The sequence below is a fragment of the Neofelis nebulosa genome, chromosome 11, assembly GCF_028018385.1.
Source record: "Neofelis nebulosa isolate mNeoNeb1 chromosome 11, mNeoNeb1.pri, whole genome shotgun sequence".
Lineage (NCBI taxonomy): Eukaryota > Metazoa > Chordata > Mammalia > Carnivora > Felidae > Neofelis > Neofelis nebulosa.
The window spans coordinates 57,348,252-57,364,629 of record NC_080792.1 but is presented as its reverse complement, the minus strand read 5'-3'; the positions used below and the strand labels follow the sequence as shown (position 1 = coordinate 57,364,629).

Sequence of the window (16,378 nt, the reverse complement as noted above, 5' to 3'; positions counted from 1 at the left end):
TTCTTTAGCTTCCATATTTTCCTTATCCCCCTCTAAGTCCAGCTGATTTACAAAGTTAAGTTTATGATTATTAAATAAAAACTAAACAATCAAAAAATGAAGAAGAAATTAAGACATTCAAAGATAAATACAAGCATTCCTAGTAGTACTGCCTTGAAAGAAATGTTAAGATAATCAGTCCTTCAGGCTGAGATTAAGGAACACTAGATAGTAACTTGAATCCGTGTGAAGAAATAAAGAACACCAGTAAAGAAAACTAGGTAGGTAAATATAAAAGGAAGCATTAATGTATTTTTAAAAATTCCAATTTTTTCTATCTAATTTAAAAGAAAAGTGCATAAAGCAATAATTATAAATCTGTGTTGATGGGCACACAATTTGTAAACATGCAACTCGTGGCAAAAGCAGCATAATGTAGGAGATATGGAGGTCTCTAGGGAGAGTATTTATACACTATTGAATTGAAGGTGAAATTAATATGAACTAGATTGCTACAAATTAAAATGGTACTTGTAATTCCCAACGCAACCACTCAGGAGATAATTCAAAAATGTGTAGTAGAAGAAATAATTGTTTCTTTCAACAAAAATACATAGTAAAATAGTTAAAGTGGTATATTAGGAAACACTTATACACAAATGAAGGTAGTAATGGAGGAACTGTGGAACAAAAGTCATATAAAACATACAGAAAAAAAACCACAAAGAATTGAAAGGATAAACAGTTCTGCAACAGCTAGAGACTTCAATACCTCACTTTCAATAACAGAAGAACTAGGCAGAAGATCAGAAAGAAAACAGAAACCTTCATCTAGACATAACAGACATCTATAGAACACTAGCAACAGCAGAATCTGTTTTTCTAAAGTACACATAGAACATTTTTCAGGATAGACAATATGTTTTTCAGGCCATAAATCTCAATGAATTTAAAAATACCAAATTAATATCAAGTCTATTCTGCACCCACAATGGAATTAAATTAGAATTCAGTAACAGAAGGTAATCTAGGAAATTCACAAATGTGTGGAAACTATACCATACTCTTAAATAATGAATGGGTCAAAGGAAAATTAGAAAGTACTTTGAGATGGACAAAAATGGTACACAATATACCAAAACATATCGGATAGAACGAGAGTAGTTCTCAGAGGAATATTTATAGACGTAAATGTCTACACTGAAAAAGAAAGAGCTCAAGTCAATAATTTAACTTTCTATAGTAAGAAACTAAAGAAAACGGACAACTAAACTCAAACAAGCTTAAGAAAATAAATAATAAAGATCAGAATTTTAATAAGGAATAGAGAATAGAAAAACAAGAAAATCAATGGAACAAAAGTTGACCCTTAAAAAAAAAAATCAATAAAATGGACAACCCTTTAGCTAGACTGATGGTGTAAAAAAGAATGAAGATTCAAATTATTACTCCAGCATGTAATCAGGGACATTACCACCAACTCTACAGAAATAAAAAGAATTATAAGGGAACATCATTAACAACTTAGATGCTAATAAATTATATGCCAACAAATTAGATAATGTGGATGAAATAGACAAAATCCTAGAAACACACAAACTCTCAATACTGGCTCAAGAAGAAATAGCAAATCTGAATAGAGTTATAGCAAGTAAAAAGATTGAGTCAGTACTCAAAAAAACTCCTACAAAGAAAAGTCCAGGACCAGATGTTTTCACTGGTAGGTTCTACTATAATACCAATCATTCATTCATAAACTCTTCTAAAAAACAGAAGGTGGGGGGGCGGGGGGGGGGCGCCTGGGTGGCTCACTTGATTAAACGTCTGACTTTGGCTCAGGTCATGATCTCACAGCTTGTGAGTTAAAGCCCCACTATGGGCTCTGTGCTGACAGCTCAGAGCCTGGAGCCTGCTTCGGATTCTGTGTCTCCCTCTCTCTGCCCCTCCCCTGCTATTGCTCTTTCTCTGTATCTGTCTGTCTCTCTCTCTTACAAATAAATAAACATCATGGGGTGCGCCTGGCTGGCTCGGTTGGTTCAGCATCCAACTTCAGCTCAGGTCATGATCTGGTTCGTGAGTTCAAGCCCTGCATTGGGCTCTGTGCTGACAGCTCAGAGCCTGGAGCCTGCTTCAGATTCTGTGTCTCCCTCTCTCTCTGCCCTTCCCCTGCTTGTGCTCTGTCTCTTTCTCTCTCAAAAATAAACATTAAATTTTTTTAAATAAATATTTAAAAAAAATTTTAAAAATAGAAGATGGAGCACTTCCTAACTCATTCTAAAGGCTAGTATTTCCCTGATACCAAAGTCAGACAAAGACACAACAAGAAATTAAAACTATAGATCAAGATCCCTTATGAATGTTGATGTAAAAATCCTCAAGCAACCTGTCTAGTAGCATATTAAAAGGACTGTATACCTTGACCAAGTAGGATTTATCCCAAGAACGCAGGATTAGTTCAATAAATGAAAACCAGTAAGTGTAATACATCATATTAATAGAATGAAGAGAAAAAACCCAATGATCATCTCAACAGATGAAGAAGCAGCATTGGACAAAATCAAACACCTTTTGATGGTAAAAACACCCAACAAATTAAGAACAGAGTTTTCTTGAAGCCCATCCATGTTACCACAAATAGCAAGATTTTGAAGGCATCGTGCTAAGTGAGATAAGTCAGACAGAGAAAGACAAATACTGTATGATCTCTCTTACATTTGGAATCTCTAGTTCATAGATACAGAGAATGGATTGGTAGTTGCTGAGGTGGGGAATGGGGTACAAGAAGGAGAAATGGGTGAACTGTTTTTGTTTTTGTTTTTTAAATTTACATAAATTGAATTTTAAAAATGTAAGAAAAAAAAGAATGGAATTTCCTCAAACCTATAAAGGCAATCTATGAAAAACCCACATACAACAACACCATACTTAATGATGAAAGACTGGGCTTTCCCCTTAAGATCAGAAACAAAACAATGATCTCTGCTCTTGCCTTCTTATTTAATATTCTACTGGAGTTCTAGCTGGGATAATTAAGCAAGAAAAATAAAAGGCACAAAGACTGAGAAGAAAGAAGGAAAATTATCTCTTTTCACAGATAATATGACCTTATATGTAGAAATCCTAAAGAATTAATACACATAAAACCAAACTTTTAGAGCCAGTAAATGAGTTTAGCAAAACTGCAGAATACAAGATCGATATACAAATATCAGTTGTATTTCCATACGCAAACAATTAGCCATCCTAAAATGAAATTAAGAAAAACAATTCCAAGGACACCTCGGTGGCTCAGTTAAGTGTCCAACTTCAGCTCAGGTCATGATCTCGCGGTTTGTGGGTTCAAGCCCGGCGTTGGGCTCTATGCTGACAGCTCAGAGACTGGAGCCTGCTGCAGATTCTGTGTCTCCTTCTCTCTCTGACCCTCCCTGCTCATGCTCTGTCTCTCTCTCTCTCTCAAAAATAAATAAACATTAAAAACAGAAAAAGAAAACAATTCCATTTGCAATAGTACCAAAAAGAATAAAATACTTAGGAATAAATGTAATCCAGAAAGTGTAAGACTTATATATTGAAAACCATAAAACATTGTTAAAAGAAATTATAGAAAACCTAATAAATGGAAAGATAACCCATTTTCATGGGCTGGAAAATGTAATATTATTAAGATGGCAATATTTCCCAAATCTATCTACATATTCAATGAAATCTCTATCAAAATCCCAACTACTGTTGTTTTTTTCTTCCAGAAATGAGAAAACTGATCCTAAACCTGATATGGAAATTAGGGGACCCCAAATAACAAAAGTTATTTAAAAGAAAAAGTTGGAACTCTTAATTTTCAATTTCAAATCTTAAAACAAAGCTACAGTAATCAAAACAGTGTGTTGTTGGCATAAGGAGAGACATATAGATAAATGTAACAGAAGTAAGAGTCTGGAAATAACTACTACATCTATGGTCAATTTTCAACAATAGTGTCAAGACCATTTGTTGGGGGAAAGATTCGTCTTTTTAACAAAAGATGCTGAGATACTGGATAGCTACATGCAAAAGAAAGAACTTGTATACTCCCACTTCATATTACATACTACAAATAACTCAAAATGGAAGAAAGATGTAAATGTAAGAACTAAAACTAGAAAATTCCTGGAAGAACACAAAGAGTTCAAATCTTCATGACCTTAGATTTGACAAAGGATTGTTTGATATGACAACAAAAACATGACCATCAAAAGAAATAGGAGATAAATTATACTTCATCATGACTAAAAACCTTTGTGCATCAAGGGACACAAACAAGAAACTGAGAAGACAACCCACGGAAGGGGAAATAATATTTTCCAATCATACATCTGATAAGGGACTTGTATCTAGAATATATGAAGAACCCCTACAACTTAATAGTAAAAGGACAACTGAATCAAAAATTGGGGAGGAAGCTAAATAGACATTTCTCCAAGGAAGATCCACAAATGGCCAACAGGCACATGAAAAGACGCTCAACATCATTAGTTTTCAGGGAAATGAAAATGAAAACCACAATGAGGTACCACTTTATATGCCACTAGGATGGCTAGAATAAAACTTTCTGATAATAAGTTTTTGTGAGGATATGGAAAAATCTAAATCCTCACACACTACTGGTGAAAATGTAAAAATGGGGCAGTTGCTTTGGAAAACAGTCTGGCAGTTCCTCAGATGACTCAACATAGAGTTGCTTTATTACCCAGCACACACCCAAGAGAAGTAAAAACATATGTCCACATACAAACTTATAAATGTTTGTAGCAGCATTATTCATAATAAGCCAACAGTATAATCAACCCAAGTGTCCATCAATAAATGAATGGATAAAAAGATATGTGGAAATCCATATAATGGAATACTGTTTGGCCATGGTTCATGGATGAGCCATGAAATATAATGCTAAAGAAAATATACCAGTCACAGAAGACCACATATTACATGACTTAATTCATTAAAAGTCCCAACTAGGGAACTCTATAGAGACAGAAAGTGGATAAGCTGTTGCTTAGGACTGGCAGGAGGAAATGGTAGAGGTGTGCCTAGGGCGATGATAGCCAAAGGGTATGGTATTTTTTTCCAGGTGATGAAATGTTCTAAGGTTGATTGCATTGATGATTTCACATATCTGTGAATATACTAAAAACTATTGAATTTTACACTTTAAATAAAAAACTGTATGATATGAGGATTGTATCTCAATACAGTTGTTTATTTGTTACACAAACTATGCTAAAGCAAAAATTCTTTGAAATGCAATGAAGATTAAAGACTAATCTTGAAGACTAAATATTCTTTTATTATCCAATCACTAGAGAAATCGTTCTCTATTTATTAGACATACTAGATACTAGAATGCCCTAATTCTAGTTGACACGGGACTAAAAGGTTGACTTTTATCTTTTGTGAGAACTATTTTAGACTTAAGTACTTAACAGAGTATTAAATAATCTTCCAGATAGACCTATTTCAAGAACTTAAACCAGAAGCACATATTTCAACAAAATGGAAAGACCACAGTACTCTGTTATGAACACCATTTCCATAATGTTTATGGTCACAAGACTGATATTTTGTGAGAATATTTTGGTTATAAATTACAAGCTACTTTGTGTTATGCTTTGAGGAATAAAAACCTGGGCAGTAACAACATTTGCGCCGTTACCTCTCGTTCTATGGTCTTCCTCCTCAGCAGCTTTCTGACACTTGGGAGCTGCTTCTTTAACAGCATCGTAGCTTCGTTCATTCTTCTGACTTGCATGATTAGGAAAGATGGAACCTGGAGAAGAAACACTACTTGAATCGAAAGGAAAGTGTTTGGATTAAAACTCCCCGGTAGACTCCATCTTCAGTTATGGTAACTCCTTCTGGCCACTCAGTATCCTGGAAACAGACTGTGGCATTTGTCTTTACATTTTAGAGAAAATGAGAAGCACTCCTGTCTAAGAGGGGAAACATATTCAGGAACAGTCATGAAAGTATTGACAAAGATGCCACAGGCAGCCTGGGATGATCTTCTCATATTTCCTCCTGTGACTAAGGGTATAGCTCGCTCGTGGAGTCTTTACATTTCCTGGGTGCTGGTGGACTTCCAAAGAAAACATCACAGTCATCACACCGTTACTCACCTTCCACAGAATCTTTTGGTATTTAAGCATTAGGCGGATGATGTGGGCTGCAGTGTTTGCTAACTGTAGTTCTTCATAATCAGAATGTTTGCTTCGACTGAAGAAAAGGTTTGGTGCCATTACAGTAGAAATGTTCCATACACTCATTCGGTTTTTTGATTCGTTGGCAATCACTTTATTGAAGAATGTCATGAGGGCCTAGCAAGAAACAGCAGTCACACTATTGTAGATTATCAAAAGGCACCACTAGGTGCTGTCATTCATTTCTATACCCGTTCATGGTGCCCTCTAGAAAACTGTCAGAACTACAGCATGGCTATATAGCATGGCTAAATGTGTAATGCTGTCTCCTTTATTACTTAAAAGTGCTAATGAGATATGTGAACTGTTCACTCAATTGTCTGCTTCATGAAAGTATTCCATTTTTATAGCGTTTATTATATTGGAGTCTCTATAAGTAAAAGTTTGCATTGTTTTATTTTCTTTATCCAAAATGAGGTTGACAAATATTAAAGTTATGTAGTAAAACCGGGAAGAGGAAACACTGCAATTCAAATAAACATGAAGTGAAGTTTTGTTATGAAGGAAGAAAAGGAATCCTTAAAAACACCTTAATTAAAATAAAAATTAATGTTTATTTATTTTTGAGAGGCAGTGGGAGAGAATGAGCAGGGGAGGGGCAGAGAGAGAGGGAGACACAGAATCGGAAACAGGCTCCAGGCTCCAAGCCGTCAGCCCAGAGCCTGACGCGGGGCTCGAACTCACGGACCGCGAGATCGTGACCTGGCTGAAGTCGGACGGCTGCGCCACCCAGGCGCCCCGAGACACAGACATTCTTATGTCATATCCAATTCCCATCCTTGGGCTGAGGATATGATATAATTGACATACATTATAATTGACCTAGATATTTTTATTAGGTAGGAGGAAAGGTCCTCACCAAATTGAAATGTCTGATAAGAGGCAGCAGAAAGAATCACCTTTGTTTTCAAGCGTTATGTTTACTGGCCTCAAAATTACGGGCTCTTTCCAGCTCATCTTAACTCAGTTTCATTTCAAAGATTCCAAACACCTGTTGTACTTATAACAAATTTCCCACTGCATACAGAATCATTATAAAATAACAAGAGGACCTTTTGATTTTTGCCAACATACAGCAAAGAAATAAATCTGAAATAAAGCGAAGAATATTCGGGAGAATAATGGAGTATGATTCGATTAAATGTTCTATTATATATTAATGGAGAAATTATTTTTCTGAGTCTAATTTTCCTAATCTGTAAAATGAGGAGACCCTATCAGGTGATCTCCAAAATTCCAAGATCTTAGGATTCTTTAATTATTTTTGTAAACTTTAAGACCCAAACATTTTACAAATTTCATTTAAATCAGTGATTTCAAATTTCCTCCATGAGTACACTCCTTGGGTCTTTTGCCACTAGATTGGAGTGAGCAGCTTATAGAGTTTTATATTCTGCAGCTTACAAAATGGTCTCATTTCTTCTAACATTACGTGCTTCTCCTCCTGCTAACCCTAACCTGGTGCAGGGCACTAGACAGATACTCAGTACCTCTTAATGGATTGGCCGGGCACTAGACAGATACTCAGTACCTCTTAATGGATTGAATGAATAGAACTGAAATGTTCAAAGAAGATTCCAGGATTTACATTCTTTCCTGCCTTCCTCAGGAGAACACCAGTGGGAATGCGCAAAGACAATTATAGGTTGGCAGTGTGCTGAGCTGGCTTAGTCAGTTGTCATCTTGGGTTCCATTTTCCATCTGAACCATTTTCTCTAAGAAGGGCCAATCACAGACCATGAGGTTGATACCACATACCTGAGCTGTGTCCCTGTTGGCATCGGGCAGGGCCATGACCATGAGGTGTAAAGCTTGAAACTGTACTTTGATGGGAGGCCCTCCTAACAAGAAAACAGAAATAACCACACATTTTGAACAACACTGAAGCATTCTGACAGCATTTCTTCCTAACATCTGGTGGCACAGGAGGGCTCCTGACGGCTTTCAGTGGTAAAAACTCAGGTTTTGTGCCCAACAATGTAAATTTGTTAACCTGGACAAGAGCCTCAGTCTATCAACTCCTTTTTCACATCCCATGATGCCACTGTAGAGACAGGTGGCCAGTGAGAGCCTCAAAATAATTCTAGATTTGTATAACATTTCCCTTTTCAAAGTACTTCCAGTGGCCCTGCTTTACTTGTATGCTATAAACAGAAGGTTTAAAAGCTCAAGTCAACAGAAAGTAAATCTTGTTTCCACATGATGAGGCAGCAAAGTATAATTATTAGGAGCACAGATTCTAGAACCAGGTTCAAATCCTGCATCTACTACTTAGTTACTGAATGACCTTGGGCAGGCTATTTAAGCCCTCATTGCTACTATTTTACCATCTGTAAAATGGGAGTAGTCATACCTACCTCATTTGGTTGTTACAAAGACTAAATGAGTTAGTATGTATAGCGTTTGCATCAATGCCTGTACATAGTTACCTCTGTATGTGTCCGGTCTTTTTATTATGATTAATGACACTTATTCTAGATCTACAGTTGGATCTCCAGATTCTTGAGTATTTCATTCCTGGATAATGACAGAAGATGGCGCCAGAGGGCTGGCATTCATACTTGAGTATTCTCAAAGCTGGCTTTTTTCCCCCCGTTTTAGGGAAAGAATTTTAGGGATTCCATCCACAACTGGATAATCCACAACCAGCTGTGCTGAAAATGTAGAGCATATCAGAGCATTCTAGGCTTTTCTTTGTCTCTCTGTATTCTCTTCACAATAGTCTCTTGGTGGGGAGTTCCTGAAGGGAAGCATTATGTTCTAGCATCCCTGGAGAGTTTTCAAGTTGAAGTAAAATCTATTTATATTCAGTGGATAAAAGGCAGTCAACTGCCTGTAAAGCTACTTAGCTTTACAGCAGTGGAAACACTCTTGTGACAAGCTACTGGGTTACAGGAGATAGTGCGCAACCTAGTTAGCAGTAGATGACTAATGTATATAATCATGTAACGGACAAACAGTTGGGAACATTATTATAGGGCTGTATCATTCTCTTGGCATAATCCCCATGTGGATTTTTAGAAATTTATGTAAAACTTGTAAACAAGAATGACACAGGTTCAGGATGTTTTTGAAAATGGCCAATGTACACTGATGTGAGTTTACCTGATTAATAGGAACTATCAGGAGCATATCTCAGTATAAAGCACTGAGGGACACATAAGGCATTATTTTAATGCATAAACTGCAGGCTAATCTTCTCATGCAACCAAAAGTGTTCTTTGGCTGGCTGGGGGAGCAACAAATGCAGCTGCAGGTTCTGTATTTCTACTAATTTCAGAGCAATTATGAAAATACTTTTAAGACTAAAACTCTGTAAACTGGCAAATAATCTATTTTCATTTTATTTAGGTAACTTGCCCCTACACCATTTCGTGGTTAACCGTTTTGTAGTTAATTCATTTACTGCACCCTGGTTAGGATTATTTTCCCAGGAAGTTATTAAACTTTTCATAAAAGCATCTAACGCTTGATGGATGAACTATTAGTCTTTTAATTTTGTGGACAATTTTGGGGCCGAGTTTGGGAAGAGAAAGCAATTACACTCAACGATTACATTCTCCAAACCCCATTTTAGAGAATAAAGAATGGCAGCTTAAACACACGTATCCACAATTTCTTCCTTCAGAAAATCTCGTTATAACTAGAGCTTACACTAAGGTAGCAAAAAGGCCATTTTCCCTGCTGGTAGGAGTCCAGAACTCTGGGCTTCCTGCGGGGTCGGCTGCTATCAAATCAATCACTGCAACATAGTATTTTTCACTTTCAAAGTCATACAAAGAAACGTGGACTCCTCTGTGAACCTTTTCAGGATATTTTCCAGATTTTCTCCCTTCAATGAGGTGTACTGGCTGCGGTCAGATGGGGAACAACGATGCTACAGAAACTAGTGTATTTGTATACCTTTCTTAATAGGATTCTCTGACCAGATCTGGCATAATTTTATAATACCAAGAAGCCACAAACACAATAAAATCCTCTGTGGCACCACTTTGTTTTAACGAAATTATTTAGTATATACACGACAGATTAAAGTAAAGATAATACTTCTGCAGCCCATTTTCCAGGAGAGCAAACTATGCAAAAAATCCTATTTTGGGGGGCTTATAAACTGAAGGGAGGAACTCTTGCTTCTGTATGGCTGAGTAAGCTCCTTCCTGACCAATCCTCCTGAAGGGAACTATAAACGCTGGACAAAATGCAAAAAACAACTCCCTAAGGCAGTGGAGAATTAATAAAAGCAGGCAGATTTAGAAGACTGGACACCTGGAATTAGAGAATGGCACAGGGAGAGTTTCCCACTTCTCTAGCTTTTAGTCTGAGGTCAAGCTATAGTCAGTATTGCATGAGGTAGCTAAAGCTCCAAAAGAAAACTCCAGTCTTTCTGTCCTCAACAGCTAAAAGACAGGATTCAAGATGCCTACAACCACTGGGAAATTATGGGCAAAGGCCCTGATTCTGGCATAAAGTCCTGGCTGACCTAAACCAAGAATGTATGGAGTAGCACAGGTAAGGATTAAATAACTAGACTGATGGTTGAGCTGCTTCCAAAAGACCACTGGCAATTTGAGTTCAATTTGGGTCGAAATAAATGGTTGGCTTAAATACAAACAAACAAACAAATGACAAAAACCATAAGAGAACTCCAAACCTCACTCTTTGGGGAAATTACAGAACACAGAGTCTCCAAAACACAATATTTACACTGTTCAGGATACAGTTTAAATTTACTTGACATGCAAGAGTGGTGCATTCTCAAGGGAAAAGACAATCAACAGAGACCAACCTTGAGATGACCCATATCTGTGGGGATTAGCAGACAAGGATTCCGAAGCATCTACCATAACTATGTTCAGTGATGTGAAGGAAAGTATTCTGATAATGAATAAAAAGATAGGCCATCTCAGCAAATAAATAGAAAATACTTAGGGGCACCTGGGTGGCTCAATCGGTTGAGTGTCTGACTTCGGCTCAGGTCATGATCTCACAGTTCGTGGGTTCAAGCCCTGAGGTGGGCTCTGTGCTGACAGCTCAGAGCCTGGAACCTGCTTTGGATTCTGTGTTTCCTTCTCTCTCCGCCCCTTCTTTACTCACTATCTGTATCTCTCTCCTTCAAAAATAAACATTAAAAAAAAAGAAAGAAAATACTTAAAAAGGAGGCAAGAATATGACAAAAGAGGCAAAAATATACAATGAGGAAAAGATAATCTCTTCAACAAATGGTGCTGGGATAACTGGACAGTCACATAAAAAGAATGAAACTAGACCCCTGCCTTATACTATACACAAAAATGAACTCAAAATGGATTAAAGACCTAAATGTGAGACCTGAATCCATAAAAATTCTAGAAGAAAGCATAGGAAGTAATCTCTTAATATCAGCCATAGAAACACTTTTCTAGATCTATCTCCACAGGCAAGGGAAACAAGAGCAATATTAAACTATTGGGACCACACCAAAATAAAATACTTCTGCATAGTGAAGAAAATCATCAACAAAACAAAAAGGCAACCAACTGAATGGGAGAAGATATTTACAAATGGTATATATGATAAGGGGTTAGTATTCAAAATATATAAAGAACTTATATAACCCAACCCCCCAAAACCCCAAATAATCTGATTTAAAAAATGGGCAGAGAACCTGAATAGACATTTCCCTAAGAAGACATACAGACATAAAAATGGCCAACAGACACATGAAAAGATGCTCAACATCAGTAATCATCAGGGAAATGGAAGATCAAAACCACAATGCGATATCACCCTACACCTGTCAGAATGACTAAAATAAAAAACACAAGAAATTACAAGTGTTAGCAAGGATGTGGAGGAAAAGGGACCCTCGTGCACTATTGGTGGGAATGCAAACTGGTACAGGCACTGTGGAAAACAGCATGAATGGTCCTAAAAAAATTGAAAAGGTAAATACCATATGATCCAATAATTCCAGTATTCAACTAATAAAAACAAAAACACTAATTCGAAAAGATATATGCACCCCTATGTTTATTGCAGCATTATTTACAACAGCCAAGACAGGGAAGCAACCCCAGCATCCACTGATAGATGAATGGATAAAGAAGATGTGGTGTGAAAAATAAAATAAAGAAGATGTGATATGTGCATGTATGTGTATATACACATTCAACATATACCATGTGTGTATGTATATACATATATACATACAACGGAATATTATTCAGCCATAAAAAAACAAAATCTTGCCATTTGCAACAACATGGATGGATCTACAGGATATAATACTAAGTGAAATAAGTCAGAGAAAAAAAGGGTCACATAATTTTACTCATGTGCAATTTAAGAAACTAAACAAATGAACACAGAAAAAGAGAGACAAACAAAAAACCAGACTCTTAAATACAGAAAATAAACTGGTGGTTGCCAGAGGGGGGTGGGCAGGAAAGGGATGAAAAATATAAAGGGGATTAAGAGTACACTTATCATGATGAGTGCTGAAAAATGTATGGAATTATTGAATAATTACACTGTATACCTGAAACTAATACAACACTGTGTATTAACTATAATTCAGTTTTTAAAAAGTACCAACTAGAAACTCTAGAACTGACAAAACACAGTATCTGAAACACAAAAAGAATGAAGCTAACTAGCTCTTCTCTGTTTCTTTGAGAGTTTCTCTCATAAAACAAAACACTACCTCATACGAAGAAAAGAGATACTGGTCACAGATGGCATGTGAATTAAAGCTTAAGAAAAAAACCTGCCTTGCCTATCATATTCTCTTCTATGAAGACCCAAAGGATTATATTATGAATCTGGTTTAGTTAAAATTTTTACAGACTTAGAACCTATTAATATTTAGGACAAGTTTTGTCATAAAACTTAGAACCTGGCCATTATTTTCTTTCTGGTGGTTTTAAGGATTTTATAGTTCTGGTAAACCTGCAGAAAGCTGTAAACTGGCAGATATAGGTATCATTTGTTAGGCTCACACAGTGTTTTCACATTTGAATCTGTGGCTGATATTTTCAAATTAACAGTTTCCCCATTAAAGTGTGGATTTTGGCTCTCACTCCCGCATGGTAACCATTATCTAGAGTTGAGCAGTGGCCAACCTCTTTATATGGGGTGTGTCCTTTCTGTTTGTCCCTGGTGTTTTCTGTCCATGTGGAATTGCCATTTATTTAAGGCTTGTACACAGTTAGGCTTGTGACCCCCGAGTTCCTCAGGTTAGCAGGCAAAGCCCCCATCATGTAGCCCCATTCTACTTTCCTAAATCTCTCTTTTGTCACATCTCTACAATAGTCAACCCTGAGGCTGAAACCATGCCAAATTATTCCCTCACTGCCAAATACAACACACACTTTCCAGTTTCCGTGCTTTTATCCAAGTTCCTCACTTAAGGCCTAATCTAGGGGACTGTAATTTTCAAAAACACTATAGTGATATTGTAATTTTCAGAGACAAAACATCTTCTGTGTAGCCTATATTGTGTGTTACACATCATCAAACCCAGGACTTCAGTTTTAAGAAGGGAGAGACCTTCTATATTTGGAAGGACTATTACACATGAGGCACAATTCTAGATGTCTTCATTCAATAACCATATCAACCCTGACAAGCAATTATTATACGTAATTTGTAGGTACAGCAATGAAGCTGAGAAAGGTTGATTACACGGCTAACAGATGGCTGAGCACGAATTCAAATCTCAAGAGCCTGACTTTCAACAATCTTCTCTTTTAACAATTACAAAACCCTCTAACTTTTATCTACCAAACTTAATATATAAATATGAAAAGAGATGATTGTCTACCATCGAACTCAATACTTCACTAAGCACTTCCAGGAAATAGCAAATCTGTACATTTACGACCACATGTGATTATGCATTTTTCTTCTGCTCTGTGGCACTTTATTGACCTGATATGTTAGTCCATTCACACTTAACTTCTTCTACCTACTTTCCATTAGAGTGATGAAGGCAGGTATATATTCCACGGGGAAGAGAGAGGTGGGTAGTTCTCTGAAAAATGCTTTCAACATTACTGCAGCTTCTCTATGGCACATTCTGTCCCATTTAAATTTATCAGAATTAAACTTGGCATCCAGTTCTTCACGGTATTGCTGAAAATCAAGAAAAACAGTCAACATTCAAGGCGTTGTTTTTTTTTTTTTTTACCACCTGACCCCCTTTTTCCCTTATAAAAACTGTCATTACACAAATTATTTTTGTAAACAGGTTGAAAAGCCAACATCTCCAAAGCCTTACTTTTTCAACATAATTAATGAACTGAAATAGCTATTTCTGAATGAATTCTTCTAAAACCTTTTAAGAATAATGTTAATATGGGGCGCCTGGGTGGCTTAGTCGGTTAAGCACCCAACTTTGGCTCAGGTCATGATCTCATGGTTTGTGGTTTTGAGCCCTGCGTCAGGCTCTGTGCTAACAGCTCAGAGCCTGAAGTCTGCTTTGAATTCTGTGTGTGTCTCTCTCTCTCCCCTTCCTCCATTTGCTCGCTCCCTCTCTCCCAGAAATAAATAAACATTTAAAAAAAAGAAAAGAATAAGGTTAATCTTGGGGCCCTTGGGTGGCTCAGTCGATGAAGCATCTGGCTCTTGATTTCAGCTCAGGTCATGATCTCATGGTTTGTGAGACAGAACCCCATGTCGGGCTCTGTGCTGACAGTATAGGGCCTGCTTGGGATTCTCTCTCTCCCTCTCTGTCCCTCCCCCATGCACACATGTGTGCATGCACAGTCTCTCACTCTCTCTCTCTCTCAAGTTTTTTATTTCTGTGGTTTTGGCAGAATATCACCTATCCCCACAGGATAAATGTACTGATTTGACAAAGACTTCACTACCCTTTTTTTTGTCATAATCTCTTCTTTCTGCCACCCTTGTCATCTACTTCTAAATTAGAACAAGAATGTATGCCTCTCAACTAGTTCTCATGCAGAACAAAAAATATCCCAATAAAGGAACTCTGACCTCACTGCAACATGCAAATCAATGACATCATCCTGGAGCAGTTACAGTGAAGTTTTAAGCCATGTCTTCCACATGTTTGCATGCTTGCCCAGTCCTTCATAAGGTTTGGAACACTGTGTAAGTACTTTAAAAAAATTACTAAGCCTCCCTAAGTTTTAGCTGGGTTATACATTTTTCTTATGATTCATTTGATTATCAGTGCCACCATTCTCCACGATTCTTTTTCAACGTTTTTTATTTATTTTTGGGACAGAGAGAGACAGAGCATGAACGGGGGAGGGGCAGAGAGAGAGGGAGACACAGAATCGGAAACAGGCTCCAGGCTCCGAGCCATCAGCCCAGAGCCTGACGCGGGGCTCGAACTCACGGACCGCGAGATCGTGACCTGGCTGAAGTCGGACACTTAACCGACTGCGCCACCCAGGCGCCCCCACGATTCTTTTTCAAAGCCAAACTCATATCCTACTAACCCCCTTGAACTACATACAGAGTTTGCCTATTAATACTAGGTAGTTGTGGTCAGTTCCCCAACTGACACTACTCCAAAGAGAGAATTTTGAAAACCCTCAGTTTCTTTGAGGCCTCTGCTTTATTTACTGAGTGCTTTGAGTCACACACAGTCAGAGTCAGTCTGCGCATCCGACCTTTCCCAACCAAGTTGCTGCACATTAACCAGTCCAGACACTAATGCTCTCATCATTCCCCGAGCCTGCAACACTGGGGACACTCTGGCAGGACACATTCCTTACAGAGACAGACATGATTCCAAGCCACCCTCTAGCCCTTACTAATGACAGCAAAAGGAGATTTTTTTTTCTTGTCTTTGAGAAGCTCTCAATCTAATAGGAATAATAGAGCAAATAAAGCAATGTTTTGCTGATAAATACACTCTGTAAAGCACTGAAGCATACATATAAAGGCTTTCCTAGAATAAAAGAAGTAGAGAATAGACTGGGCTCTGGTAAGAGGAGGATGCATGAGATCCATTCTCTGCCTTTGACCATGTTGTGGTCCAGTGAATGGGACTGTCTTGTGAGTTCATGATGTAACTCAGAGCACATACTAGATGCACTGCAGCCATGAAAGAGGAGAATCTAACTCTTCTCAGGCCAGCTCTCGAGTCTGAGGAGCTTGTCAGGGGAGGAAGAAACAGAAGGATACTCCAAGACAGCAGAAAGCACTCTAGTGGT

The 16,378-nt window shown here is 37.6% G+C and overlaps 1 protein-coding gene across 12 annotated transcripts in view; it reads right to left on the bottom strand.

Annotated features, from left to right (window-relative positions):
* Positions 1 to 16,378, bottom strand: part of ARHGAP28 (Rho GTPase activating protein 28) — a 229,771-nt gene that overhangs the window by 23,533 nt on the left and 189,860 nt on the right. For all 12 annotated transcript variants that reach the window (XR_009251060.1, XM_058692670.1, XM_058692663.1 and 9 more), the window contains 4 exons: positions 14,162 to 14,324; positions 7,971 to 8,053; positions 6,132 to 6,329; positions 5,669 to 5,782 (listed from right to left, as the gene is read on the bottom strand). Coding sequence is in view for 11 of the 12 variants with exons in the window: in XM_058692670.1 (XP_058548653.1) it covers positions 5,669 to 5,782; positions 6,132 to 6,329; positions 7,971 to 8,053; positions 14,162 to 14,324 (558 nt within the window). In the remaining variant the exon portion in view is untranslated. The remainder of the gene's footprint in view (positions 1 to 5,668; positions 5,783 to 6,131; positions 6,330 to 7,970; positions 8,054 to 14,161; positions 14,325 to 16,378) is intronic.